At 38.5% G+C, this 27,437-nt stretch overlaps 1 protein-coding gene and 1 pseudogene across 5 annotated transcripts in view; one reads left to right on the top strand and one right to left on the bottom strand.

Moving 5' to 3' along the window:
- UGGT1 (UDP-glucose glycoprotein glucosyltransferase 1) overlaps positions 1-27,437 on the bottom strand; it is a 184,949-nt gene that overhangs the window by 47,832 nt on the left and 109,680 nt on the right. For all 5 annotated transcript variants that reach the window (XM_053667479.1, XM_053667477.1, XM_053667476.1 and 2 more), the window contains 7 exons: positions 24,819-24,939; positions 21,762-21,860; positions 20,920-20,943; positions 20,329-20,423; positions 16,704-16,910; positions 15,658-15,789; positions 14,776-14,906 (listed from right to left, as the gene is read on the bottom strand). In XM_053667479.1, coding sequence (XP_053523454.1) covers positions 14,776-14,906; positions 15,658-15,789; positions 16,704-16,910; positions 20,329-20,423; positions 20,920-20,943; positions 21,762-21,860; positions 24,819-24,939 — 809 coding nt within the window. The remainder of the gene's footprint in view (positions 1-14,775; positions 14,907-15,657; positions 15,790-16,703; positions 16,911-20,328; positions 20,424-20,919; positions 20,944-21,761; positions 21,861-24,818; positions 24,940-27,437) is intronic.
- On the top strand, positions 26,496-27,356 carry LOC119048961 (vacuolar protein sorting-associated protein 26C-like; annotated as a pseudogene).

A 27,437-nucleotide genomic window follows, 5' to 3' on the forward strand; every position in this document is an offset into this window, starting at 1 on the left:
GCGATTTGGAAGATATGGAAGTAGAAAATACCCAATTAAAACAGGAAAAAAACCTAAAACAAAGATTATAGTTTAAGGAGCCTCTGGGACAACCTCAAGTGTGACAACATTCATACCATGGGGGTAACAGAAGAAAAGAAAGAAATCAAGGAAATGAAAACCTATTCGAAGAAATAATGACTGAAAATGTCTCAAATCTGGTGAAGGAAAAAGACACACAAGCAAGCAAGCACAGAGTCCCAAATAACATGAACCTACATAAGCCCATACCAAGACAGACCATAATAAAAATGACAAAAATAAAAGACAGAGAATCTTAAAAGCAGCAAGAGAAAAGCAGTTACATCCAAACAAATTACCATGAGACTATTGGCTGATTACACAACAAACTTTGCAGAAGGGATTGGAGCAAATTATTCAAAGTGATGAAAAGCAGGGACCTACAACCAAGGTTACTCTCCGCAGAAAAGCTATCATTTAAAACTAAAGGAAAGGTCAAGAACTTTCCAGAGAAGAAAAAAATAAAGGAGTTCATCAGCACCAAACCACTATTACAAGAAATATTAAAATGACTTAAGAGGAAGGAAAAATACATAAATGTAAATACCATAATGAAAGTAACTGCACATCTACCAACAATCACTTCAATGTAAATGGAATAAATTCTCCAATCAAAGAGACAGAGGGTGGCTGAATGGATTAAAAACCATGATCCATATATGCGCTATTTATAAGAGACCCACTTCAGATCAAAAGACACAAAAGGAGTAAAAGTAAAGGAATAATAAAATATATTTCAAGTAAATGGAAATTTAAAAAGCTGGGCAGCAATGCATGTATCAAATAAAGTAGACTTTATCACAATAAGAGCCAAAGAAGGATATTACAAAATGATAAAGGAATGAATCCAACAATAGCATACAACTCTCATAAACACTTATGCACCCAATATAGGAGCATCTAAATTCATGAAGTAATTCTTGATGAATATAAAGAGAAAGACTGACAGTAATATTATCCAAGTAAGGAATTTACACACCAGTGACACCAGTGGAGAGATCTTCTGGAAGCTACAACAACAATAAAATAGTAGACTTGTATGACTTATGAGTTTAGATGGACTTAACTGATATTTTTAAAAGTATTTTACCCCAACACAGTAGAATACACACCTTTTTCTACCTTTGGAAAGGTAGATTTTATAAAATAAACGACATATTAGGCCACAAAGAAGTCTCAGATAATTTAAGAAGGCTGAAGTCATATCAAAATCTTCTCCAAGGACTTCCGCCAAGATGGAGGCACAGGTGGATATGCCTCGCCTTCTCACACAACCAAGTTTAGAGACAACTAAATATTAGCACCAGAAAACACAGCCAGAACACAGAAAATTGAACTTTTCGGAAGTCTGTTAACAACAAACTCTTCAGCCTGACCGGTAAGGGGCGAAACCAGCAGCTGGTGGAGCCGGGTTGCACAGGAAAACTTGTCGGACGGACTCAGGCACGCAGAATCCAGGGGTGCAGAATCCAGGTGCAGGATTGGACCTAGTGAGCGACCGAATGAGTGACCAAGCGAGCAACCAACCGAACGACCACGGGGGAAACAGCGAGGGAGCAGGGCTGCGGGTTGACTGTGGTCAAGCATTTGTGTGCGGATACACAAGCGAGGGAGTGGGCGATTGGACCGGAACCCAGCGGGTCCCCACAGCAAGCGGCAGCAGAGGGCGCTGCCATTTCCCGGCTCTGACCCCGCCTCCACATACAGCGTCACAACCCAGCGACCTGGGAGTCCAAGGCTCCCCTCCTCATACTTAACAGGCGTGAACAGAACAAAAATGGCTCAAGAAGATCTCAGAGCCCCAGAGCCTATAAATCTAAGCAATGAAGAAATAGCAAAACTCTCAGACGCACAGTTTAAAACACTGGTGATCAGGATCCTCACAGAACTGGTTGATTATAGACACAAATTAGATATACATATGAAGGCGAAACTAATTGAAATGCATGGAATTGCACAGGAAACCAATAGCAACGAAAAGGAAACTGGGACTCAAATCAATGGATGGACCAGAAGAAAGCAAATAATGGCCAAACAGAAAAGAGTGAAGAAGCAAGAATTCAAAGAAATGAGGAGAGTCTTAGGAACCTCCAGGACATCTTTAAACGCTCCAATATCCAAATTATAGGGGTACCAGAAGGGGGAAAGGCACAGCCACCAGTGGAAAACTTATTTGAACAAATAATAAAGGAGAACTTCCCCAATCTGGCAAAGGAAATAGACTTCCAGGAAATCCAGGAAGCTCAGAGAGTCCCAAAGAAGTTGGACCCAAGGAGACAACACACCAAGGCACATCATAATTACATCAGCCAAGATTAAAATGAAGGAGAGAATCCTAGAAGCAGCAAGAGATAAGGGGACAGTCACCTACAAAGGAGTCCCCATCAGAATGTCAGCAGATTTCTCAAAAGAGACCTTACAGGCAAGAAGGGGCTGCAAAGAGGTATTCCAAGTCATGAAATCCAAAGACCTACAACCAAGATTGCTCTACCCAGCAAAACTTTCATCTAGAATAGAAGGGCAGACAAAGTGCTTCTCAGATAAGATCAAATTCAAGGAGTTCATCATCACCAAGCCCTTATTATATGAAATGTTAAAGGGACTTATCTAAGAAAAAGAAGTTAAAGAAACATGAACAGTGAAAGGACAACAAACTCACAGTTATTAACAACCACACCTAAAACGAAAGCAAACTAAAAGGACAGCTAGATCAGGAGTGGAAACATAGAAATGAAGATCTCAAGCAGGGTTAGCAATAGGGGAGTGGGAGGAGGAGAAGGGGGGAGAAGGTACAGAAAATAAGTAGCATAGACAGTAGATAGAAAATAGATGGAGGGGCAAGAATAGTATGGGAAATATAGAATCTAAAGGACTTGAGATACATGGTCATAAAGGGGGGTAATGGTGGGGATGGGGGGGTAGGGTGGAGGGGAATGAAGGGGGGGAATAGAACAACTGTAACAGCATAATCAATAAAAAAATTTAAAAAAAAAAAAGAAAAAAAAATCTTCTTCAACCACAATGGTATGATACTAGAAATCGAAAAGCACAGAAACACATGGAGTTAAATAACACATCACTAAAAAATAAAGGAGTTAATAGTAAGATCAAAGAAAAATATAAAAAAGATACACAGAGAAAAATTAAAATAAAAACACAACTAAGATAAACTATGGGACACAGCAAAAGTACTCCTAAGAGGGCAGTTCATAGCAATACAGCCCTATTTCAAGAACCAACAAAGAGCAAAAATAAACAATCTAACCTTCCACCTAAAATAACTTCCACCTAAAATAGAAAAAGAACAAAAAAGAAAGCCCAAAAGGAATAAAGAAGGGAGATAATAAAGATCAGAGTGGAAATAAATAAAGGTCAGAGTGGAAATAATAAACAAAATAAAGTCTGAAAAAACAACAATACAAAAGATCAATACAACCAAAAAGAGGTTCTTTAAAGAGATAAACACGATTGAAAAAATGTTAACCAAACTCATCAAGATTAAAGAAAACAGAAACCAGAGTTCTAGCCAAGATGGAGGCATAATAAAGAAACCCTTCACTTCCTTGTACAACCAAAAGCAGGATAACAACCAATCTAAAAACAATAAACACCCAGAAGTGCCAGAAAATGAAACTGCATGGAACTCTGACAACCAAGGAAAGAAACAGTCAACCAGACCAACCAGACCAGTAGGAGGGAGACAAGGGAGATGAGGCATACAGGCAGACAGAACCCCCAGTAAGGCAGCTGACCACGTGGACAGGGCTGGGTGAACAGGAAACTGAGACTCAGAGCTGACTATGGACTATGGCAGGGTTTGCCACGGCGGAAGAAACTCCCAGTCTCACATGAAAGTTTGCTAGAAAGTGGAGCTACAGCCCAGCAGGCAAGCTGCATTGTTCCCTTTCTGGCCCCTTCACTGCAGACAGTGCCAGAGCCCAGCCAGGAGGTTTGCCCTGTCCTGGAGAATACCTAAGGCCCCAGTCCCTTACAACTTAACAAATGCCCTGAGACAAAGAAATAGGGCCCAAATGAAAGAACAGAGCAAAACTGCAGGGAAAGAACTAAACAATGAGGAGATAGCCAACCTACCTGATGGAGAGTTCAAAATATTGGTTATCAAGATGCTCACAGAAGTGCTGGGCTTGGTCGAAAATGAACAAACAAATGAAAGATACCCAAAGTGAAATACAGCAAAATATTCAGGGAACCAACAGTGACAGGAAATAAACCAGGACTCAAAACAATAGTTTGGAACAAAAGGAAGAAAAAAACATCCAACTGGAATAGAATGAAGAAACAAGAATTTAAAAAAATGAAGAGAGACTTAGGAACCTCTGTGACAAATTTAAGCATTACAATATCTTAATTATAGGGGTGCCAGAAGGAGAAGAAAAACAGCAAGAAATTTAAAATTTATTTGAACAAATAATAAAGGAGAACTTCCTCAATCTGGCGAAGGAAATAGACTTCTAGGAAGTCCAGGAAGCTCACAGAGTCCCAAAGAAGTTGGACCCAAGAAGGAACACACCAAGGCACATCAGGCGAATCCAGGCGCAGGGTTGGACCTGGTGGACAACTCAGCGAGCGACCGAGGGGAAACAGCGTGGCAGCAGGGCTGCGGGTTGACTGTGGTATCGCAACCGTGCGTGGATAGACAAGCGAGGGAGTGGGCGATTGGACTGGGACCCAGCAGGCCCCAGTGGCAAGCTGCAGCAGAGGGCACCGCCATTTCCCTGCTCTGACCCCGCCTTCACATACAGCATCATAACCCAGCGACCTAAGTGGCCCTGCCCTGGTGAACCACCTGAGGATCTGCTCCTCACCCAGTGGCAAGAAACAGCAGAGGGGGCCGCCATTTCCCCACTCTGACCACGCCCCCACATACAGCGTCACAACTCAGCGACCTGGGAGTCCAAGGCTCCCCTCCTCGTACTTAACAGGCGTGAACAGAACAAAAATGGCTCAAGAAGATCTCAGAGCCCCAGAGCCTATAAATCTAAGCAATGAAGAAATAGCAAAACTCTCAAACGCACAGATTAAAACACTGGTGATCAGGATCCTCACAGAACTGGTTGATTATAGCCACAAATTAGATATACATATGAAGGCGAAACTAATTGAAATGCATGGAATTGCACAGGAAACCAATAGCAACGAAAAGGAAACTGGGACTCAAATCAATGGAGTGGACCAGAAGAAAGCAAATAATGGCCAAACAGAAAAGAGTGAAGAAGCAAGAATTCAAAGAAATGAGGAGAGTCTTAGGAACCTCCAGGACATCTTTAAACGCTCAAACATTCGAATTATAGGGGTACCAGAAGGGGGAAAGGCACAGCCACCAGTGGAAAACTTATTTGAACAAATAATAAAGGAGAATTTCCCCAATCTGCCAAAGGAAATAGACTTCCAGGAAATCCAGGAAGCTCAGAGTCCCAAAGAAGTTGGACCCAAGAAGGAACACACCAAGGCACATCATTATTACATTAGCCAACATTAAAATGAAGGAGAGAATCCTAGAAGCAGCAAGAGCTAAGGGGACAGTCACCTACAAAGGAGTCCCCATCAGACTGTCAGCAGATTTCTCAAAAGAGACCTTACAGGCAAGAAGGGGCTGGAAAGAGGTATTCAAAGTCATGATATCCAAAGACCTACAACCAAGGTTGCTCTACCCAGCAAAACTTTCATCTAGAATGGAAGGACAGATAAAGTGCTTCTCAGATAAGATCAAATTCAAGGAGTTCATCATCACCAAGCCCTTATCATATGAAATGCTAAAGGGACTTATCGAAGAAAAAGAAGTTAAAGAAACATGAACAGTGAAAGCGACAGCAAACTCACAGTTATTAACAACCACACCTAAAACGAAAGCAAACTAAAAGGACAGCTAGATCAGGAGTGGAAACATAGAAATGAAGATCTCAAGGAGGGTTAGCAACAGGGGAGTGGGAGGAGGAAAAGGGGGGAGAAGGTACAGAAAATAAGTAGCATAGACAGTAGGTAGAAAATAGATGGGGGGGCAAGAATAGTATGGGAAATACATTATCTAAAGAACTTGAGACACATGGTCATAAACTAAAGGGGGGTAATGGTGGGGATGGGGGGTAGGGTGGAGGGAAATGAAGGGGGGAATAGAACAACTGTAATGGCATAATCAATAAAAATAAATAAATAATTAGAAAAAAGAAAAACAGACAAACTTAAAAAAATAATGAAAGCAAAAACTAGAACAGGAACAGAATCAGAGAAATGGACATCACACTCAGGAATTTCAGGGGGGAGTGGAATGGGAAGAATGGGGCAGGGAAAGTATAGGGAATAAGAAACACAATTGGTAGGTATAAAATAGACAGAGAAAAGTTAAGCATGGTATAGGAAACAGAGAAATCAAAGAACTTATATGTACAATCTATGGACATGAACTTAGAGGGGGGAATGCTGGAGTGTTGGGGGGTGAAGAGCAGAGGGGGGATAAGGAAGTAAATAGGAAAACTATAGTAGCATAATTAATAAAATATACTTTAAAAAGAAATGAAAGATAAGTAACACCTGACACCAAGAAGTACAGGATTATATTATGAACAACTACACGTTATTAACAAATGTGACATTTCAGATGAAATGAATAAATTTCTAGAAATATAAAATCTTCCAAAACTAAATCAGGAAGAATCAGAGAATCTGAGTAGACAGATTACATCTCATGAAATTAAGCAATAATCAAAAACTCCCAACAAAATAAAGCTCTGGACCAGAAGGATTCACAGATGAATTTTACCACTCCTTTTCATACTCTTCTAAATAATTCAAGGGAGGGAAGACTCCTAAGCTCATTTTATGAAGCTAGCATTATACTAATTCCAAAACCAGATAAACAGGCTACAAAAAAATGTATAGGCCAACATCACTGATAAACATAGATGCTATAATCATCAACAAAATATTCATAAAATGAATACAGTAATACATCAAAAAGATCATACACGACGAATAAGCAGAATTTATTCCAGGGATTCAGGGTTGGTGCAACAATGACAAATCAATAAACATGATACACTACATAAACAAAATGAAGGATAAAAACCACATGATCATATGCACAGACGCAAACAAAAAGCATTATAAAATCCAGCACCAATTTATAACAACTCTCAGCCAATGGGCATTGAGGGAACATATCTAAATGTAATAAAGGCCATATATGACAAACCCATTGCCAGTATCATACTCAATGGGTGAAAACTACAAGTGTTTTAAGATTAGGAACAAGCCAAGGATTCCTGCTTTCACCTCTCTTCTTCAACATAGTATAGGCAATCCTAGCCATATAATCAGACAAGGACACAAAATAAAAGGCACCAAAGGGAAAGAAGTAAAACTGTCATTATTTCCAGATGACATGATACTGTACATGGAGAATCCTAAAGATTCCCCCAAGACACTACTAGAACTGAAAAATGAATTTAGTAAAGTACAGTATACAAAATTAATATCCAGAAATCAGGAGCATTTTATATGCCAATAAGGAACTATCAGAAAGGAAAATTAAGAGAATATTCCCACTCATGATTGCTTTGAAAAGAAAAACTAGGAATACATTTAACCAAGAATGTAACAGACCCATGCACAAACTACATGACACAGAAGAAATCGAAAAGATACAAATAACTGGAAGTATATCCTGTACTCACGAATAGAAGATAATGTCATGAGAATTCCCATACTACCCCAAGTAGTCCACAGATTCAATACAATTCTTATCAAAATACCAATGGTGTATTTCATGAATCTAGAACAAATTTCCAAAAATTTACATGGAACCACAAAATACCATGCCACAAAAGACCATGAATAGTAACAGTTATCTTGAAAAAGAATGACAAAGTTGTAAGAATCATGGTACCTAATATCAAACTACACTACAAGGCCATAGTAATCAAAACAGCATGGTACTAGCATAAAAACAGATACAGAGATCAATGTAACAAAATAGAGATCCCAGAAATAAACTCACACCACTATAGTTAATTAATTTTTTTATAGAGGAGGTAAAAACATATAATAGGCTAAAGATAGTTTCTTCAATAAATTATATTGGTAAAATTGGACAGATGTGTACAGGAAAATGAAACCAGACCACCTTATTATTCCACACACAAGAATAAGTCAAAATGAATTAAAGACTCAAATGTTACACTGGAAACCATAAAAACCCTAGACGAAAACAGGCAGTAAAATCTCAGAATACTGCTCATAGCAATAATTTTTCTGATACTGCTCTGCAGGCAAGGGAAACAAAAGAAATAATAAGCAAATGGAACTACATTAAACTAAAAACTTTTTGAATAGCAAAGGAAATCATCAACAAAAATAAAAACACAACCCACTGAATGGCACAATATATTCACTGATACATCAGATAAAGGCTTAATAACCGAAATTTATAAAGAACTTATTAAACTCAATACCAAAAAAAAAAAACCAATCCAATTTAAAAAATGAGTAAAAGACCTGAATAGACACTTCTCAAAACAGGACATACAGATGGGCAAGACATATATAAAAAGATGCTTAACGTCACTAATCGTATGAGAAATACAAATTGAAAGAATAATGAGATATCACCTCACACCAGTCAAAATGGCTATCATCAATAAATCAACAGACAAGTGCTGGAGAGGATCTGGGGAAAAGAGAAGCCTTATGAGACTTCCAGCCAACATGAAGGCATAGTTAGATACACTTTGACACCTCACACAACCAAAAGAAGGACAACAGATTTACAAACAAAAAATAACCAGAACTGCCAGAATATTGAAATGTTTCAAAGTCCGACAACCAAGAAGTTAAAGAACAAACACTCATTCAGACTGGTAGGAGGGGTGGAGATGGGCAGCTGGGGTGGAAAGGACACACGGCAAGACAGTGGCTGGTGGACTGGCAACCCCACACTTGTGTGCAGATGAACTGACAGGAACAACTGGGGAGGATGACTGACCACACAACCAAGGATTCCAGCATGGAAAAAAAAAAGCCTCAAAACCTCCATCGTAAAAATCTGTGAGAGTTGCAATAGCGGAAGAAACTCCCAGCCTCACTGGAGAATTTGTTGGAGAGGCCCACAGGGTCCTAGAATATAAACAAAACCACCCATCTAGGAATCAGCAATAGCGGGGCCCAATCTGCTTATGGGTAGCAGGGAAAGTGACTGAAAGCCAGCCCAGAGCCCAGCAAGCCGCAATGTTCTCTCTCTGACCCCTCCCCAAAACACAGCGCCACAACGTAGCCAAGTAGGTTGCCCCACCCTAGTGAATACCTAAGGCTCTGCCCCTTACAATGTAACAGGTGTGCTGAGACAAAGAAATACCGCCCAAATGAAAGAACAAACCAAAACTCCAAAAATAGAACTAAGTGATGTAGAGACAGCCAATGTATCTGAGGTAGAGTTCAAAACACTGATAATCAGAATACTTACAGAAATGGTTGAGTATCATCACAAAATAGAGGAAAAGTGAAGGCTATGCAAAGTGAAATAAAGAAAAATATACAGGGAACCAACAGCGAAGGGAAGGAAACCAAGACTTAAATAAATGATTTAGAGTAGAAGGAAGAAACAAACATTCAAATAGAACAAAATAAAGAAACAAGAATTCAAAAAAATTAGGAAGCTCCAGGACAACCTTAAATATTCCAATGTCCAATCATAGGGATGCCAGAAGGACAAGAAGAAAAGCAAAAACTTGAGACTTTATTTGATAACATAATGAAGAACTTCTCCAATATGGAAAAGGAAATAGACCTTTAGGAAGACCAAGAAGCTCAGAAAATCCCAAAGAAGTTGGACCCAAGTAGGAACACACCAAGGCACATCATAATTACATTAGCTAATATTAAAGATAAAGAATCTTAAAAGCAGCAAGAGAAAACAAGACAGTTACCTACAAAGGAGTTCCCATAAAATTAGCTGATTTCTCAGAAGAAACCCTGCAGGCAAGAAGGAGCTGGGAAGAAGTATTTGAAGTCATGAAAAGCAAGGACCTAACACCCAAGATTGCTCTATCCAGCAAAGCTTTCATTTAGAATGGAAGGGCAGATAAAATGCTTCCCAGATAAGGTCTAGGTAATGAGTTCATCATTACCCAGCCCTTATTATATGAAATATTAAAGGGACTTATCTAAGAAAAGGAAGTCAAAAGAGACCTTCCAGGCAAAAAGGAGCTGGAAAGAAGTATTCGAAGTCATGAAATGCAAGGACCTAACACCCAAGATTGCTCTATCCAGCAAAGCTTTCATTTAGAATGGAAGGGCAGATAAAGTGCTTCCCAGATAAGGTCTAGGTAATGAGTTCATCATTACCCAGCCCTTATTATATGAAATATTAAAGGGACTTATCTAGGAAAAAGAAGATGAAAAACATGAACAGGAAAATGACAGCAAACTCCCAATTATTAACACACACCTAAAGAAAAATAAAAACAAACTAAGGAAAGGAGACCAGGAATAGAACCATGGGAATGGGAGGAGCAGAGAGGGGGAAAAGGTACAGAGAATAAGTAGCATAGGTGTTAGGTAGAAAATAGATGGGGAGGGTAAGAGTAGTATGGGAAATGTAGAAGCCAAGAACTTATAATTATGACACATGGACATGAACTAAAGCAGGGGAATGTGGGTGGGAGAGGGTAAGCAGGGTGGAGAGTAGAGAAGGGGGAAAATGGAACAACTGTAATAGCATAATGAATAAAATATATTTGAGCCCTAGCTGGTGTAGCTCAATGGACTGAGCATGGGCCTGCAAACCAAAGGATTGAGGCTGGATTCCCAGTCAGGGCACATGCCTGGGTTGAGTGCCAGTTCCCAGCAGAGAGTGCACGAGAGACAACCATACACTGGTATTTCTCTCCTTCTCTCCTTCCTTTCCCCTCTAAAAGATAAATAAATAAAATCTTAAAAAGAACACCTTAGGACTTCCACCAAGATGGAGGTGTAAGTGGAAACACTGTTTTCTCTCACAACCAAGTTTAAAAACAACAAAGTTTTTAGCAACAAACACGCAGAAAATTGAACCATATGGAAGTCTGACAACAACGAACTATTCAGCCAAACCTGTAAGAGGGGCAGAGCCAGCAGCAGAGCAGGGTCGGGCAGGAAAGACCTACCAGACCAACCTGGGCATGTGACCCAGGCACGCAGGCACTGGGCAGATCCCAGGTGTGGAGTAGCAATAGACAGTCCCACTGAGGGCACAAGGCAGCAGGCTGATCTTGGTCACACACTCGTGCGCAGATAAACTGGCGAAGGAGTGAGCAGTGAGACTGAGCCAGACCTTGCAGGCCTCAGCGGTGGGGGAGAGGGGGGCACCCAGCAGAGGGATTACCGTTGTCCCTCTCTGACCCGCCCCCACATGCAGCGTCACAAACCTGCGACCTGGGTCACCCCGCCCTGGTAAACACCTAAGGCTCTGCTCCTCATACTTAACAGGCGCAAACAGACCAAAACATTATGGCTCAAGAAGAGCTCAAAGCCCCGAAGCCAATAACTAAGCAACAAAGAAATAAGAAACTTTCAGATGCACAGTTCTAAACACTGGTGGTCACGATGCTCACAGAACTGGTTGATTTTAGTCACAAATTAGAGGAACATATGAAGGCGAAACTAATTGAAATGAAGGGAAATGCACAGGAAACCAACAGGGATGGAAAGGAAACTGGGAGTCGAATCAAGGGAGTGGACAAGAAGGAAGAAAAAAAATGACCAAACAGAAAAGGATGATGAAACAAGAATTCAAAAAAATGAGGAGAGGCTTAGGAACTTCCAGGACATCTTAAAACGTTCCACATCCGAATTATAGGGGTACCAGAAGGGGAAGAGGAACTGCCACCAGTGGAAAACTTATTTGAACAAATAATAAAGGAGAATTTCCCCAATCTGGCAAAGGAAATAGACTTCCAGGAAATCCAGGAACCTCAGAGAGCCCCAAAGAAGTTGGACCCAAGAAGAAACACACCAAGGCACACCATCATTACATTAGCCAAGATTAAAATGAAGGAGAGAATCCTAGAAGCAGAAGAGATAAGGGGACAGTCACCTACAAAGGAGTTCCTATCTGACTGTCAGCAGATTTCTCAAAAGAGACCTTACAGGCAAGAAGGGTCTGGAAAGAGGTATTCCAAGTCATGAAATCCAAAGACCTACATCCAAGATTGATCTATCCAGCAAAGCTTTCATTTAGAATGGAAGGGCAGATAAAGTCCTTTTCAGATAAGGTCAAATTCAAGGAGTTCATCATCACCAAGCCCTTATTATAGGAAATGTTAAAGGGACTTACCTAAGAAAAAGAAGATAAAAAAGATGGACAGTAAAAGGACAGCAAACTCACAGTTATTAACAACCACACCTAAAACAAAAGCAAACTAAGAGGACAGCTAGATCAGGAGCAGAACCACAGAAATGAGGATCACATGGAGGGTGAGCAACAGGGGAGTGGGAGGAGGAGAAGGGGGGAGAAGGTACAGAAAATAAGTAGCATAGAGGGTAGGTAGAAAATAGACGGGGGGAGGGCAAGAATAGTGGGGGAAATATAGAATCTAAAGAACTTGAGACACGTGGTCATAAACTAAAGGGGGGAATGGTGGGGGAGGGATGTGCAGGGTGGAAGGGAATGAAGGGGGAAATAGAACAACTGTAATGGCGTAATCAATAAAATACATTTTTAAAAACCTTAAAAAATATATTTGAAAAAGAAAAAAAGAAACAAAAAATTAATAATTAAAAAAACTCACGGACACGGAGAGCAATGTGATGACGGGGGTGGGTGGATGTGGAAGAAGGCAAAAGTAGGATAAATGGTAATTGAAAAATATAATGAAAAATAAAGTATAAAAAAGAAATTGATTAAATTTATATATGCAAATAACTACCAGAAAAAGAAATTAAGAAAACAATCTTATTAAGAAATACATAAAGAATATGAGGAAAGAAATTTAATCGAGGAAGTAAAATTCCTGTACTCAAAAAATTATAAGACATTGAAGAAAAAAATTAAAGATAGAAATAAATGGACACATATACCTTGCTCAGGAATAGAAAGAACTCACATAATTAAAATGTCTCTACTACCCAAAGCAATTTATAAATTTAACACTATTCCTATTGAGATAATAATGGCATATGGCATATTTCACAGAACCAGAACAAATATTCCAAAAATTTACATGGAATCAGAAAAGACCTAAAATAGCTACAGCAATCTTGAGAAGGAAAAACAAAGTTGGAGAAATCACACTACCTAATATGAAACTATACTACGAGGCCATAGTAATCAAAACAGTATGGTACTGGCATAAAAAACAGAAATACAAATCAATGAAACAGAGCCCAGAAATAAACACATACCCTTATAGTCAATTAGTATTTGACAAAGGAGGTAAGAACACAGAACGGAATAAAGACAGCCTATTCAAAAAACGCTGTTGGGGAAATTGGACAGATAACATACAAAAAATAAAACTAAACCACCTAACAACACTATATACAAGAATAATCTCAAAATAATTTCAAGACTTATGTGTAAGACAAAAAGCATAAAAGTAGAAAAAAACGTAGGCAGTAATGTCTGTCACACTGTCCTTGGTATGCTTCTTTTTATTGAGGTATCTCCTCTGGCAATAAAAAAATAAATAGAGTACATCAAACTAAAAAACTTTGCACAGCAAAAGAATCCGTCAACAAACAAAAATGCAACCTACAGAATAAGATATTCACCAATGATGCAACCAATAGGGGTTAATGCTCCAAATTTATAAATGATTCAAAGAACTGAATATAAAAAAACTAAAAATCTGATTAAAAAATAGGCAGAGGACCTGAATACATACTTCTCCAGAGAGGTCACCCAGATGATGACTAGACATATGAACAGATGCTCAGTGTCACTAATTGTCAGAGAAATGCAAATTAAAACCACAATGAGACATCACCTCACACTTGTCAGAATGGCTATCATCAATAAATCAACAAATAAAAAGCACTGACAAGAATATGGAGAAAAGAGAACTCTCGTGCATTGTTGGTGGGAATGCAGTTTGGTGCAGCCACTATTAAATTAAAAGTAGATCTACTGTATGATCCAGCAATTTCACTTCTGGATACATACACTAAGAAACCTGAAACACTAATTTGAACAGACGAATGCACTTTTATGTTCATCGCAGCATTATTTACGATACCCAAGATATGATAAAGAAGATTTGGTAAATAATAATATTATAATAACTATGTATGGCACAGGCAGAAAACACAAGGCCCGTGGGCTGAATCCGGCCCTCCACCTTGTTTTATACGGAGCGGCACCTTGTTTCTACCCAGTGGCAGCACTGAGCTCTCACTTAACTGTTAAGGAGCAGTTACATTTACACAGTCCTAAAATTAAATTTGGCCCTTTGAAGGCAATCGCAAGGCTGGTGTGGTCCCCGGTGAAAATAAATTTGACACCCATGATATATGGTGTCAGCTAGGAACTAGACTTAATGGGGAAGATCACTTCATAAGTTATATAAATTTCTAATCACTATGCTGTACATCTGAAACTAATATAAAATAATAGTAAGTGTAAATGGCAACTGAAAAATTACATTTAAAAACTAAATTAAAAGAATTCAGACTAAAAATATATATAGCCCTTATCACATGAACAAATTTCTTCTATGTGTAACTTACACATCTTCTTCTATGCGAAGCTGTTGAATATGAGATTTAATTTTCTGTCCGGAAGTTTTTAAGATAATATTTTCTAGGAGGTGAAAATCATCTTGATTAAAGACTTCACTATCCTCCAGTGGCCCAATGATCTATAAAGAAGAGTAGGTTGGTCAGTGTGGAAATCTGCAAGTTGTGAAGTTCTCTGTAGTCCTCAGGCTAGCTTATGAACCATATCAAGTTAAAGACTCAAGACATGTTTAAGTCTGAACAGTCAATAAAAATGTAAAAATAAGCCCCCAGTGAACTCATAGTTATTAATTTACTTATCAACTCCTCAACTACATAGAATGTAAACTTGTATACTTTACACTATTTTTACAGCAACCAAAGGCTGAAGTAAAATAATATAATTTTCATTAAGTCTCACTCAATATAAATAATAAAGTCAAAATAGAAATACAGCAATTGATAACAAAGATTTTACACTATGTGCTAAGACCTTAAAGTTCAGAATGTCCACCACAGTCTTATTTTGAAATCTTATAAAATAGTGTAAACCTAACCCAATTGAATACATACAGAATGAACAAACTATAGGCATGGACCCTGCAGGGAATGAACGCTTCCTGTGTTACAGGCCTCACTGACATGTTCTGAGAGCCATCACATTCTCACCACCTTACACAATAGCAGAACAAAACTAAACACAGAACACATGCCAAAATGAGCACCTTCCTTTAAAATAATAGAGCAGAAACAATCATCACCACCACATAAGCCCTAATCACCTCCGGAAAGAGTGGCTTTGTTCAAAGAGTTTACTGCCTTCAGAGAAGAATGCTGCCAAGACTGTTCACTGATCTAATTTGAAGTCAACCTTGTCTCAGGACAAGACCTCACCCGTCCATTGCTGATCACTGCCCTCTGTCCCTTCTTCAGCTTCAGGACATCCCTGCAGTACACGGCATGAGACAAAATGAAATCCATTTTGGAAGACTCAAAGACCTCTTTAAAAAGACTGAAATCCATGCCCTAGGAAAGTAATTGTTATTAAGGAAAAGTAATTGTTATTAGATCATAAAAATGAATAATCATAATAAATAAATTATAAAATGCCCTTTTAGTGGAAAGTAATAACTAATTTTAATAATTAACATTATGATGTCTCCATTCTCCTTCCCATTTCCCTATCTTCTCAAGTAATATTTACTTTCAAAAGTAATACTTACTATCAAGTAATACTTATTTCCTTTTCCTGTTCTTTTTTGTGATTCCTCAACTGACAAATTAGTATTCATGATACCTTTATTCTGCATTTGATCTGCCCTGGCTGGTGTACCTCAGTGGACTGAGCAAGGGCTGAGAACCAAAGGGTTGCTGGTCCCATTCCCAGTCAGGGCACATACCTGGGTTGCAGGCCAAGTCCCCAGTGGGGGCCACATGAGAGGCAACCACACACTGATGTTTCTCTCCCTCTCTTTCTCCCTCCCTTCCCCTCTCTCTAAAAATAAATTTTAAAAATCTTTTTAACAAGAAAAAACATCTTTCTAATTCCAAGTGAGAACCTTTTTTCTAACTAAAACATCATTTTATAATAAATTTTAAAACTAAAAAACAGTAAAAATATGTTATGTACAAATGAATAGATATGGTCTTACACTGAAAAAACAAAATATTACCTTCTAACTCATTAACTGGCTTAAATCTCAGTTTTTTTGCTTTATCAATATATAAATATTGTCTAATTTTAAAAACTATACTAAACAAATGGCTTGTGCTTAAAATATACATAAACTTTTATCCTTTACAGAAAGAAAGAAAGAAATCCTGAGACGCAAAACGAAAATCACAAGCCGTGATCAACAATAGGACACTTCAGCCATGAAAGTGAATTTCTGTGGCAAATAACAGAGACGAGCAGTTTCCTGCAGTGCTCAGAGACTTACCCCAACAGAGAACTCCCCAATATCAGTTCCTGCAGCCAGGGCTTCTGCAGTCTCCTCTTTGGCCATTTTTGTGATGAAATTCTTAGCAGAGTTTGAAGTCTGCGTTTGGAGAGCTGCCCAGATTGCTCTGGAGATCTGAGTGTTCTCATAATTTATATCTTCACTAGGATTATTGATCATACTTATTCTAACATTGTTACTCGATTTCTATTTAGAAAATGGGAAATAAGGGTTATATGACAGATTATTGATCATACTTATTCTAACATTGTTACTCGATTTCTACACTTCCCTCACGTATTTTGTATTCTTCTAATACACATCATGCCTCACACTGGCAAGTAAACTCCAAGTACACTCATCTTTGCTTCCATAAGTCCCAAGCATTCTTCAGGGCTCTGCTCAAACACTTCTTCATTCACATGGCCTTTCCAGATTTCTAGTAAAAATTAATCTCTCTCTGGGTAAAAAGATAAGAATCCATGTGAGAGAATATATCTGGGACCCATAAAACCAAAAAAGGGCTCATATTGTGAACATAATAAATAGAAATTCATAGTTATGTATATCTAAAGACATGTATAAGAATACTCATGGCAGTATTCTTCACAATAGCCTCAACCTAGAAACAACCCAAATACCAATCACATACACTAAACAAACAAAATTTTGTGATAGTTATATGACATAAAACTACACAATGAAAAAGAACTATTACTACTTGTAATTTCATGGATCTCAAAAATGTTGAGGAAAGAAACCAAACATGAATACATAAGATCCCATTTAAATAAGTAATAAATAGGCAAACCTTTCTATGATGTGAGAAGAGAGAAAGGCTAGGGGGTCCTGATGTGGCCAGAAGCAGATAAGGGCTTTCAGGAATTTGCTTTTTCTTTTTGCCCTGGTGGTGATCACATGGGAATGCTCACTTTAAAATACTGTGTATCCTATGATTTGTGCAGTTATTTTGAACCTGTATTTTACTTCAATTAAACATTTATTTAAAATATTCAACTCTTGGGACTTCCGCCAAGATGGAGGTGTAGGTGGAAACCCTGTGCCTTCTCACACAACCAAGTTTGAAAACAACAAAGTTTTAGTAATAAAAACGCAGCCAAACCACAGAAAATTGAACTATACGGCAGTCTAAAACCATCGAACCTTTCAGCCAGACCCAGCCAGACCCAGCCGGACCAGTAAGAGGGGCAAAGCAGCAGCGGAGAGGGGTCGAGCAACAAAGATCCACTGAACCGACCCGGGTGTGCGACCCAGACATGCAGGCAACCAAGGACGGATACCAGGTGTGGGGTAGCAGCGGGCAGACCCACTGAGGGCGCAAGGCAGCGGACCCACTGAGGGCTGACCACAGTCACACATTCGCGTGCAGATAAACAGGTGAAGGAGCGAGCAGTGAGACACACCGCACAGTCCCCAGGGGCGGAAAGCAGCAGAGGGGACCACCATTATCCCTCTCTGACCCGCCCCCACATGCAGCGTCACAAACCAGTGACCTGGGTCGCCCCCCCCCCCCGTGAACACCTAAGGCTCCTCTCCTCATACTTAACAGGCACGAACAGACCAAAACATTATGGCTCAAGAACTCAAAGCCCCAGAGGCCATAACTCTAAGCGACAAAGAAATAGCCAGACTTTCAGATGCACACTTCAAAACACTAGTGATCAGGATGCTCACAGAACTGGTTGATTTTAGTCACAAATTAGAGGAACATATGAAGGCTAAACTAATTGAAATGAAGGGAATTGCACAGGAAACCAATAGTGATGAAAAGGAAACTGGGAGTCAAATCAAGGGAGTGGACCAGAAGGAAGAAAAAAATGACCAAACAGAAAAGGATGATGAAACAAGAATTCAAAAAAATGAGGAGAGGCTTAGGAACCTCCAGGACATCTTTAACGTTCCAACATCCGAATTATAGGGGTACCAGAAAAGGAAGAGGAACAGCCACCAGTGGAAAACTTATTTGAACAAATAATAAAGGAGAATTTCCCCAAGCTGGCAAAGGAAATAGACTTCCAGGAAATCCAAAAAGCTCAGAGTCCCAAAGAAGTTGGACCCAAGAAGGAACACACCAAGGCACATCATAATTATATTAGCTAAGATTAAAATGAAGCAGAGAATCCTAGAAGCAGCAAAGATAAGGGGACAGTCACCTACAAAGGTGTTCCCATCAGACTGTCAGCGGATTTCTCAAGAGACCTTACAGGCAAGAAGGGGCTGGAAAGAAGTATTCCAAGTCATGAAATCAGAAGACCTACATCCAAGATTGATCTATCCAGCAAAGTTTTCATTTAGAATGGAAGGGCAGATAAAGTGCTTCTCAGATAAGATCAAATTCAAGGAGTTCATCATCACCCAGCCTTTATTATATGAAATGTTAAAGGGACTTACCTAAGAAAAAGAAGATAAAAAAGATGGACAGTAAAAGGACAGCAAACTCACAGTTATTAACAACCACACCTAAAACAAAAGCAAACTAAGAGGACAGCTAGATCAGGAGCAGAATCATAGAAATGAATATCACATGGAGGATTAGCAACAGGGGAGTGGGAGAAGGAGAAGGGGGTAGAAGGTACAGAGAATAAGTAGCATAGACGGTAGGTAGAAAATAGATGGGGGGAGGGCAAGAATAGTAGGGGAAACAGAACCTATAGAACTTGAGACATGTGGTCATAAACTAAAGGGGGGTTGGTGGGGGAGAGGGTGTGCAGGGTGGAGAGGAATGAAGGGGGGAAACAGAACAACTGTAATGGCATAATCAATAAAATATATTTTAAAAAATTAAAAATAATATTCAACTCTCCCTCCTGTTCTAATCTACCACGACTTCAGCATTAATCAATTTGAGTTAGAGTGCCTTGCACATATATCTACTGTCCTTTACCAGAACCACTCCTAATTTAACTTCAAATTAACCATAGCAACTAAGCTTTTCCCTTAGATAATAAGGCACTCACTCAGTGCATCAATGATGTTGAAATCACTTGGATATGACAATAATTTGTGTAAGCCTCCTGGAGACATAGGGTGCCAAGGAGACACACGAGGGGTATGAAATCTGGATGAAGATCCAATCTGAAAACTACTCAGGAAAAGGAAAGGGAACTTCTCATTCTCTGACAATGACACTCTCCACCATCCCCTAGTGCCATTCACTCAAGTCCAATGATGATGTGATGCACAGCTTTCAGACCATCTCATGTGCACCCCTCTGCATGCTGAGACCTGTTTCTATGAAACGTACACTTATATGCCTGCATGGTACTCCCCCCGACACCTGGACCTGTCTCAGTGTAAGGACCCTGCTTCTACCATACAATATTCAACACAATCTTTGCAGCTTTTCTGCAGCAAGAACAGGAGCAGTCATATAATAAAATTTGTCTATGTTAATGTCATTATTTTTTCCTCTAAAAGAACCTATCCCCTTAAATAAAGCTAGACTATTGCAGTCTTCTCTGTTTTCTTATTGGCTGGCAAATATCTGAAGAAGCAATGCTCCTTTCCCTCAAAGACTAAAAAAGCAGGACCTGGACTCCCCACCAGAACAAGAATATCAGCACACAGAGGCCCATAAGGACAAAATGAAGTTTTAGACACTTGCCTGATGTTTAATAGCATCATACAATAATTGCCTTCCAGAAGGGCTATCAAAATCCCCAACAATCCAAAAAGTTACTGGTCTAATAAAAGAATCATCTGTAGAAAAATAAAACAACATATTGAACTGGAGAGAAAAAAAGCACATTCTATGTTTCAATACTCTTATTAAGCCAAATAATTTCTGAAAACCATGCAAAACAAATAAAGTTATAAGTTAAATAAAGATACAAGGCAAAAGTAGTGAAACTTTGATAGTAGAATTAACACGAGGTACATTCCATGTGGCTTAGTTATAAACTAGGGACATGCACTTACTAATTTTACTATGGTTTGGGCATCTGTTAGCATATAAAATGAAAAAGAGTCTTTGAACGTGTGGGTTACATAGTCTTTAGTCATACTAATTTGTAGCTTTCTGAAATATACTTCTTTCCAAACACTTATAGTTAATTTATCTGAATGAATAAATTATCCACTATTACCCACAGGTTCTAGAAACATCCCAATAAAGGATCAATAAATTCTGAATTACAACAGTGCCTGAAAAGAATAATTAAGAAATGGAACAGAACATTCTGAAATTTAAAGTTACCATAGATTTCCTTGGAGGACATTCCTGGGCAAAGGTAGAAGAAAAGAAAATGTCATTTCTATAATTATTGCCTACTATCAAACTTTTAAATATTTGTATTACATTTTTTCCATTACCACTTCCATTTGTCCCCCTTATACTCTTTTCCCCACTCTTGTCTACTATGAAATTTTAAATAATGCCTAACATGGTCTATGCTTCTTTCTACTCCTTGGTTCCTCTAGTGTTTAGCACTGTTCCAGTTCCCCTCAAAACCAGTTTCTTGAGTAATCGAATGAAGCAATGACTGTACTTAAATATACCTGGGAAACCAGACATTCTCCATGGGAGATTACAGTAGGGATAAAAACCTCTGCCTTAAATGACAGTCAGTGCTTTGAAAGGGTGACCACAGGGGAAAAGCATCTGTCTGCCATTAAAAGAATATCGTTTCACACAATCTTAGTCTAAATAAATAACTACATAAAAATTAGTTTTGAAACTTATACAAATATTTCTAGAATCAAGTTTATCTTTAAAAAATAAACCCAATGTTGTCACTGATGAGGCAAGTCAAACCAATTTACAACCCATTAATCCATTAATGTCAAAAATGTTTTCCTATTTTGAACAATGAAAAAGTTTTTCTTTAATATTTAATTTAAAATTTATAAAGACAGCATTTAAATTTTCAAAAACACATTAAGAATTAAATTATGAACAGGTATTTTCTATACTCAAATCATAAAAAGTAATTAATAAAATACATTATAGTATCTCTCTCCCAACAGATACTAATGATTGACCTTTTTGCAAATATTAAAATAAAATGTTGAATCTAAGATAAGCCGATAGTGCATTACCTTTCTTTGTCAGATAGTTCATACTATTGACTATGGCAGCAGTCTTGCCTTGAGAATCCAAGACAGTAAATCTAGGATAATCATCCACAAAAAAGTTATCTGAAAAATATTGAAGTAGATTTATAATTAATATGTCTAAATTCAATCTAATGTTAAAATTCAACTGATAATCTGGTATGACCGTAACACAAGTTTTCTAAAAATGCATGAGTGACATATATTGCTTCATGTTGATTCAACAATTTTACAATCCCACTGACCCCTACCCCATTAAACATATTTCAAGACACAGTTAATAAAAATGTACACATCTCACATAACTCTCATACATGTATGTGTCATTTTAATGGTTTATATTGATTCTATTTCCACTTCTATTACTTTACAACTGGAGAATAATCTCTTAAAATATCCCCTTAACTTTATTCCTCTCTTCTATTGTCCATCCACCACAATAAGCTCTTCCTTATCTCATATGGAGATAGAAGGGGTCAAGGATGTGAGAAAAAAAAACCTCTAATTTTAATGTTTTTATGTGTCAGAAAATAGTGTTATTTTTAGCCCTAACAGAAACACAAGGTTATTTTCAGATACACAGCTTTTCTGATTCAATGTCGATGGCTAATGCTCTCATTAATCATTTCCCCCACAGACTACTCTTGCTAAAATTCCAGTTTCATCAAGTCATTCCTTTGCTCTAAACTACCCAGTAATTTCTTCCTACCTAGAAAAGGTATGATACTAGAATCCAGCCTAGTATCATAAACCCTCTATCTCCAGCAATCTCCCCAATCTTATGCATTATGGCACCCCAACACTAACACCATTTTTCTCTAACTGTCCTCCAAGCACACTTTGCTTGATCACCATCCCATCTGATTGTCTACTCACTCACCTACTTGATACTTTCATTCAACAAAACATACTAAGGGCCTATGATCCTTTCAGTCAATATTCTATGAAAGGAAAGCAATTGTAAATAAGACAGAAATGGCCCATAACATCATGTAAAGTTGAGGAGAAAGCACTATGGCCTTAAACTTAGCATTCTCTAAAAAAAAAGTTTGGGACAGCACAGGCCACAAGCAGCACATGTAATGAAGCTATGACCACTGGGTGAAGAGTATGCCAGCTGCTCCAAACACTCACCCAACAGTCTGCGGCTTTGCCTCTGTGGACTAGCACTGTTTCACAGCTGATTACCGTAGCACCCAGTGGAGAAAGGAACCCAAAACACAGAACTATTTTTATGATCCTTAATCATGACTACTCCAAAGATAACTATTAACAGTTTAATTTTAAATGGTGAGAAAAACAAAAAACTCGTGATAAAGACTCATAAACTGTTCACCTTGCTCTATTAAAACTTCTGGTGAAAAGCTGAAACCTAGTGCAGAGAAACAATAGCATATATGTGCATTTTCCTCTGCCAAAAAGAGAAGATACTCAGTTTCAAGTTAGATTAGAAGAGTTGCCAGAGTAACAACCATAACTAACCTACATATTCATTCTCAACACAAACAATATACGTGATTTTGACCTCACCAATACATGACTCTTTTCTCTTGCTGTGAGATTTCCCGTGGCGATGTCTCCTCCCTATTTCCAGCTGTTTGCTAGTGCTCTTCAGAATCTCTCAGGAAAGTAAAAGGAACAAAATGCATCTGGGCTTAACCTATCTACCTCTTAAAAGATAGTCTCGTGGAAACAACCCAAACATTCATCCATTGAGGCATAGATAATCAAAATGTGTACTACCCATACTATGGAATGTTAATCAGCCATAAAAAGGAATGAAGTACTATTGACACATTCTATACTATAGACGAGCCTGAAAAACATTATGCTAAGTGAAAGAAGCCAGTCAAAAAAAAAACTACTTCCCATTATATGAAATATTCAGAATAGAAAAATCCACAGAAATAGGAATTAGATTAGTGGTTCTGGGAGGACAGGTGAAGGGAAAAATGGAAAGTGTCTGCAAATGGTTATATAATTTCTTTTTTTTTTAAAGATTTTATTTATTTATCTTTAGAGGGGAAGGGGGGAAGGAGAAAGGGAGAGGAACATTAATGTATGGTTGCCTTTTGTGCATCCCCTGCTGGGAACTGGCCTGCAGGGAACCAGCCTGCAACCCAAGCATGTGCCCTGACTGGGAATCGAACCGCGATCGTGTGGTTCGCAGGCCCATGCTCAATCCACTGCTCAATCCACTGCTCAATCCACTGTTGGCAGGCCCGTGCTCAATCCACCAGTCAGGGCCTATATAATTTCTTTTGGGGGTGATGATAATGTTCTAAAATTAGACAGTGGTAATGATCACACAACTTTGAAAATATACTAAAAGTTGCACACTTTAAATTGTGCACTTTAAAAGATTTATTTTTATGGCATAACACTACTTCTCAATGAAGTTTTATTTTATTTATTTATTTTTTTGTTTTGTTTTTAAGATTTTACTTATTTATCTTTAGAGGGAAAGGGAAGGAGAGAGGGAGAGACGTATCAATGTTATGAATGCCTCTTGTGCATCCCCTGCTGGGAACTGGCCTGCAACCCAGGCTTGTGCCCTGACTGGGAATCAAACCGTGATCCTTTGGTTCGCAGGCCTGTGCTCAATCCACTGAACTACACCAGCCAGGGCAAGTTTTATTTTTAGAACATCATTTTTATGTTTTCAGAGAAAAACTACCTAAGGTATTTGTTGCATTATTGCTGACTGATTCCAGAATGATAATGAAGAGAAGACAGCTGCTTAAGAGCTATATAACTAAGAAAGTCAACAATACAGGTTATTTTTTTTTATCATCTAAGCTCATTAAGGTGGCAATTAAAAGGCACTGAATATTTTTCAAACTTTGGAAGAATTTTTCTCCTTTTGGAGGATATTCTTTTGAATTTAGAAGCTTGTATTATGAACTCTAGATGCAATGAATTTAAACATAAAATTGTGTCACAATCTTGGGTTATCTTCTAAATATCACAATCTAGTAAATGCAAAGATTCTGAAGGACAAATTAAAAAAAAGCTCAAAGTTGTTCCTGAAATGCTCCTTACTGGTTACTGTTAAATCCAGGTATTCTCGCTCAGCTGTCAAAATCCTAGAATTGATTCGTGGAACGACATTTGGCTGATTCATGATATACTCTACCACATCTTGATCATGGGACAGTTCACCCTATAGAAAAAAAAAGAAACAAGGTGTGTGGAGGGTAAGTGCTAACCAAATCTGATCAATAATAATTTATTGGAAACTAACAAATCATTAACTTTATACTACATTATCTTTTCCATGTATCATTAACAGCTATAAACAGAAGTCCCCATAATATAGATTCCTGTCATTGCCAATCATAGCTTGGTGTATTATGCACAGTATCATGCTAACTCTTTCAACAATGTGAGGCAGACATTCCTGAGATCCAGTTTAAAGATGAGGAAGCTGTGGCACAGAAGGTTAAATAGCTAACTCAAAGTCACAGAGCTAATGAGAAGTGAATATAAAATACAAATCCCATTTTTTATCTCTCCACATACTACTGAGCTTCCCCAGAAATAAGCAAGTTCTTCAAATTAATTTAAACAATCAGAAATTTATTCTGAGATCTGCTTATTGTGAGCTTTTTAAAAAAATAATTTTTATTAAATTTATTGTGGTGAGATTGGTTAACAGGATGATAAAGGTTTCAAGTATACATTTCCATGATACCAGATCTGTATATTGCACTGTGTGCCTACCACCTACAGTCAAACCATCTTCCATCACCATATATTAGATTCCCTCCACTCCCCATCTCCCCAACTGCCTTACCTCTGGAAACTACTCAGGCATAAGAAAAGAGAAAATACTGTCATTGTTAACTTCTCTTAAAGAAGAAAGGTACATGCATTCCCTAAGCAGTTAATATACTTTGTAATAAAAATCATCCCAAGTTTTTTTTTTCAATTTCAGGCATCCAAGTAACCCTATATTTCCAGAGTCACAATTACAGTAGAGGAAAGAAAAGTCATTTATTATTTTCTTCTCTTTTGTATCCTCATATTATAGAAATACTTATACAGCTGACCCTTGAAAAACATGGGTTTGAACTACATGGGTCCAGGTTTCACAATATGTAATTTTTTTCACTAAATACTGAAATGTATCTTCTCTTCCTTATGATTCTCTTAACATTTTCCTCTAGTTTATTATAAGGATGCAGTATATAATACAAATGACATACAAAGTATATATTAATCAACTTTTTATGTTATCAGTAAGGCTTCCAGTCAATAACAGCAGGCTATTAGTAGGTAAGTTTTGGGGAGTCAAAAGTTATATGCAAATTTCTGACTAAATGGGGGTCAGTGGCTCAACCTCCAAATTGCTTAAGGGTCAACTGTAGTTTGTTAGGAAGGAAGGAAGGAAGGAAGGAAGGAAGGAAGGAAGGAAGGGAGGGAGGGAGGGAGGGAGGGAGGGAGGGAGGGAGGGAGGGAGGGAGGGAGGGAGGGAGGAAATGCACATATTTCAGGTAGGAAAAACTCAAGTGTTCCACACCTAGACATAATTATGAAATGTCAAAAGTGAAACAGATCCCAAAAGATCCTGAAACTAACCAAGAGAAGATGCTGAAAGGAGAAAGAAAAAACTCATCACACACACCCAATCCTGAATCAGAATGAACAAGCAGAGGTCAAAAGGCAATGGAAGAGTCACAGGTGGCAAGAAGTGGTACCTGCAGCAGAGTTTTCAAGATGGGGACCTCCCTAGACATTAAGATTAAAAGAGCAAAGTTTATTAAGTTGAGGAAATGCTCCCAGATATGGTAGCCATGTGGGGAGGACTGTGTTCAGTACCAGGGCATTTTTTTGATGGTAGAAGGAATTGTTACTCAATGCCAAGACTGTGGTGTACTGGAAGATTTTTATAATTCAGTTAAGCCCTTCCAGATTATCAACAACACCATCACAATGTGAAGCCAGGAAAGTTCTTAAGTGGCAAAACTGAAATTTCTTTGAATTTCCTCTGCAGAAGAAAGGTAACAAAGTTCTGTATGAGACATCATGGCATGTTTGTCAACATTCAGTATACCCTGTGCTGTGACATGAAGCGGGCTCTGTTGGCTAAAGACTTGACAAAGACATGTAAATTCATTATTCACTCTGCTTCTCAGAAGGAAAAATTGACTCCAAGTCCCATGAACTTCACTATCACACCTGAAACCTTATAGAATGTCAAAGAGACAGCCTTGCTCCCCACATTTCTGATCAGAGGACATCTGAACTCGATCAACTATGTCATCACACAGCCATTCACAGGTGAGCTGGTGGGGAAGGCCACCCTCAGGAGCACAGAGCTGCAGCTGGCCCACGTGGACCCCTGTGGGTGTACAGAAGGGTATTCCCATGATGCCACAGACATTCAGAATATTCATATGGTGATGGGGATGTCTGTCGGAGCCTCTCAGTGCCCACATACATGGTCTTCCCCTGGCTGTTCACCTGCCCCAAACTCAAGACCACCAACTTTAAAGTGGAATTTGAGGTTAACACACTATGCTGCTTCACAGCAATCACTTCATGGAGAACTTCCCACTGATGCTCTTCAGGATGTAGCCTGGGAGGGGAGCTTGACTGCTTTTCTCAATCATTCTGTATCAGAAATGAACCTGACCCCTCAAATCAGTCGCCTTCTTC

This window comes from Artibeus jamaicensis, unplaced genomic scaffold, assembly GCF_021234435.1.
Source record: "Artibeus jamaicensis isolate MK-2021 breed Jamaican fruit bat unplaced genomic scaffold, CSHL_Jam_final contig_469, whole genome shotgun sequence".
NCBI lineage: Eukaryota > Metazoa > Chordata > Mammalia > Chiroptera > Phyllostomidae > Artibeus > Artibeus jamaicensis.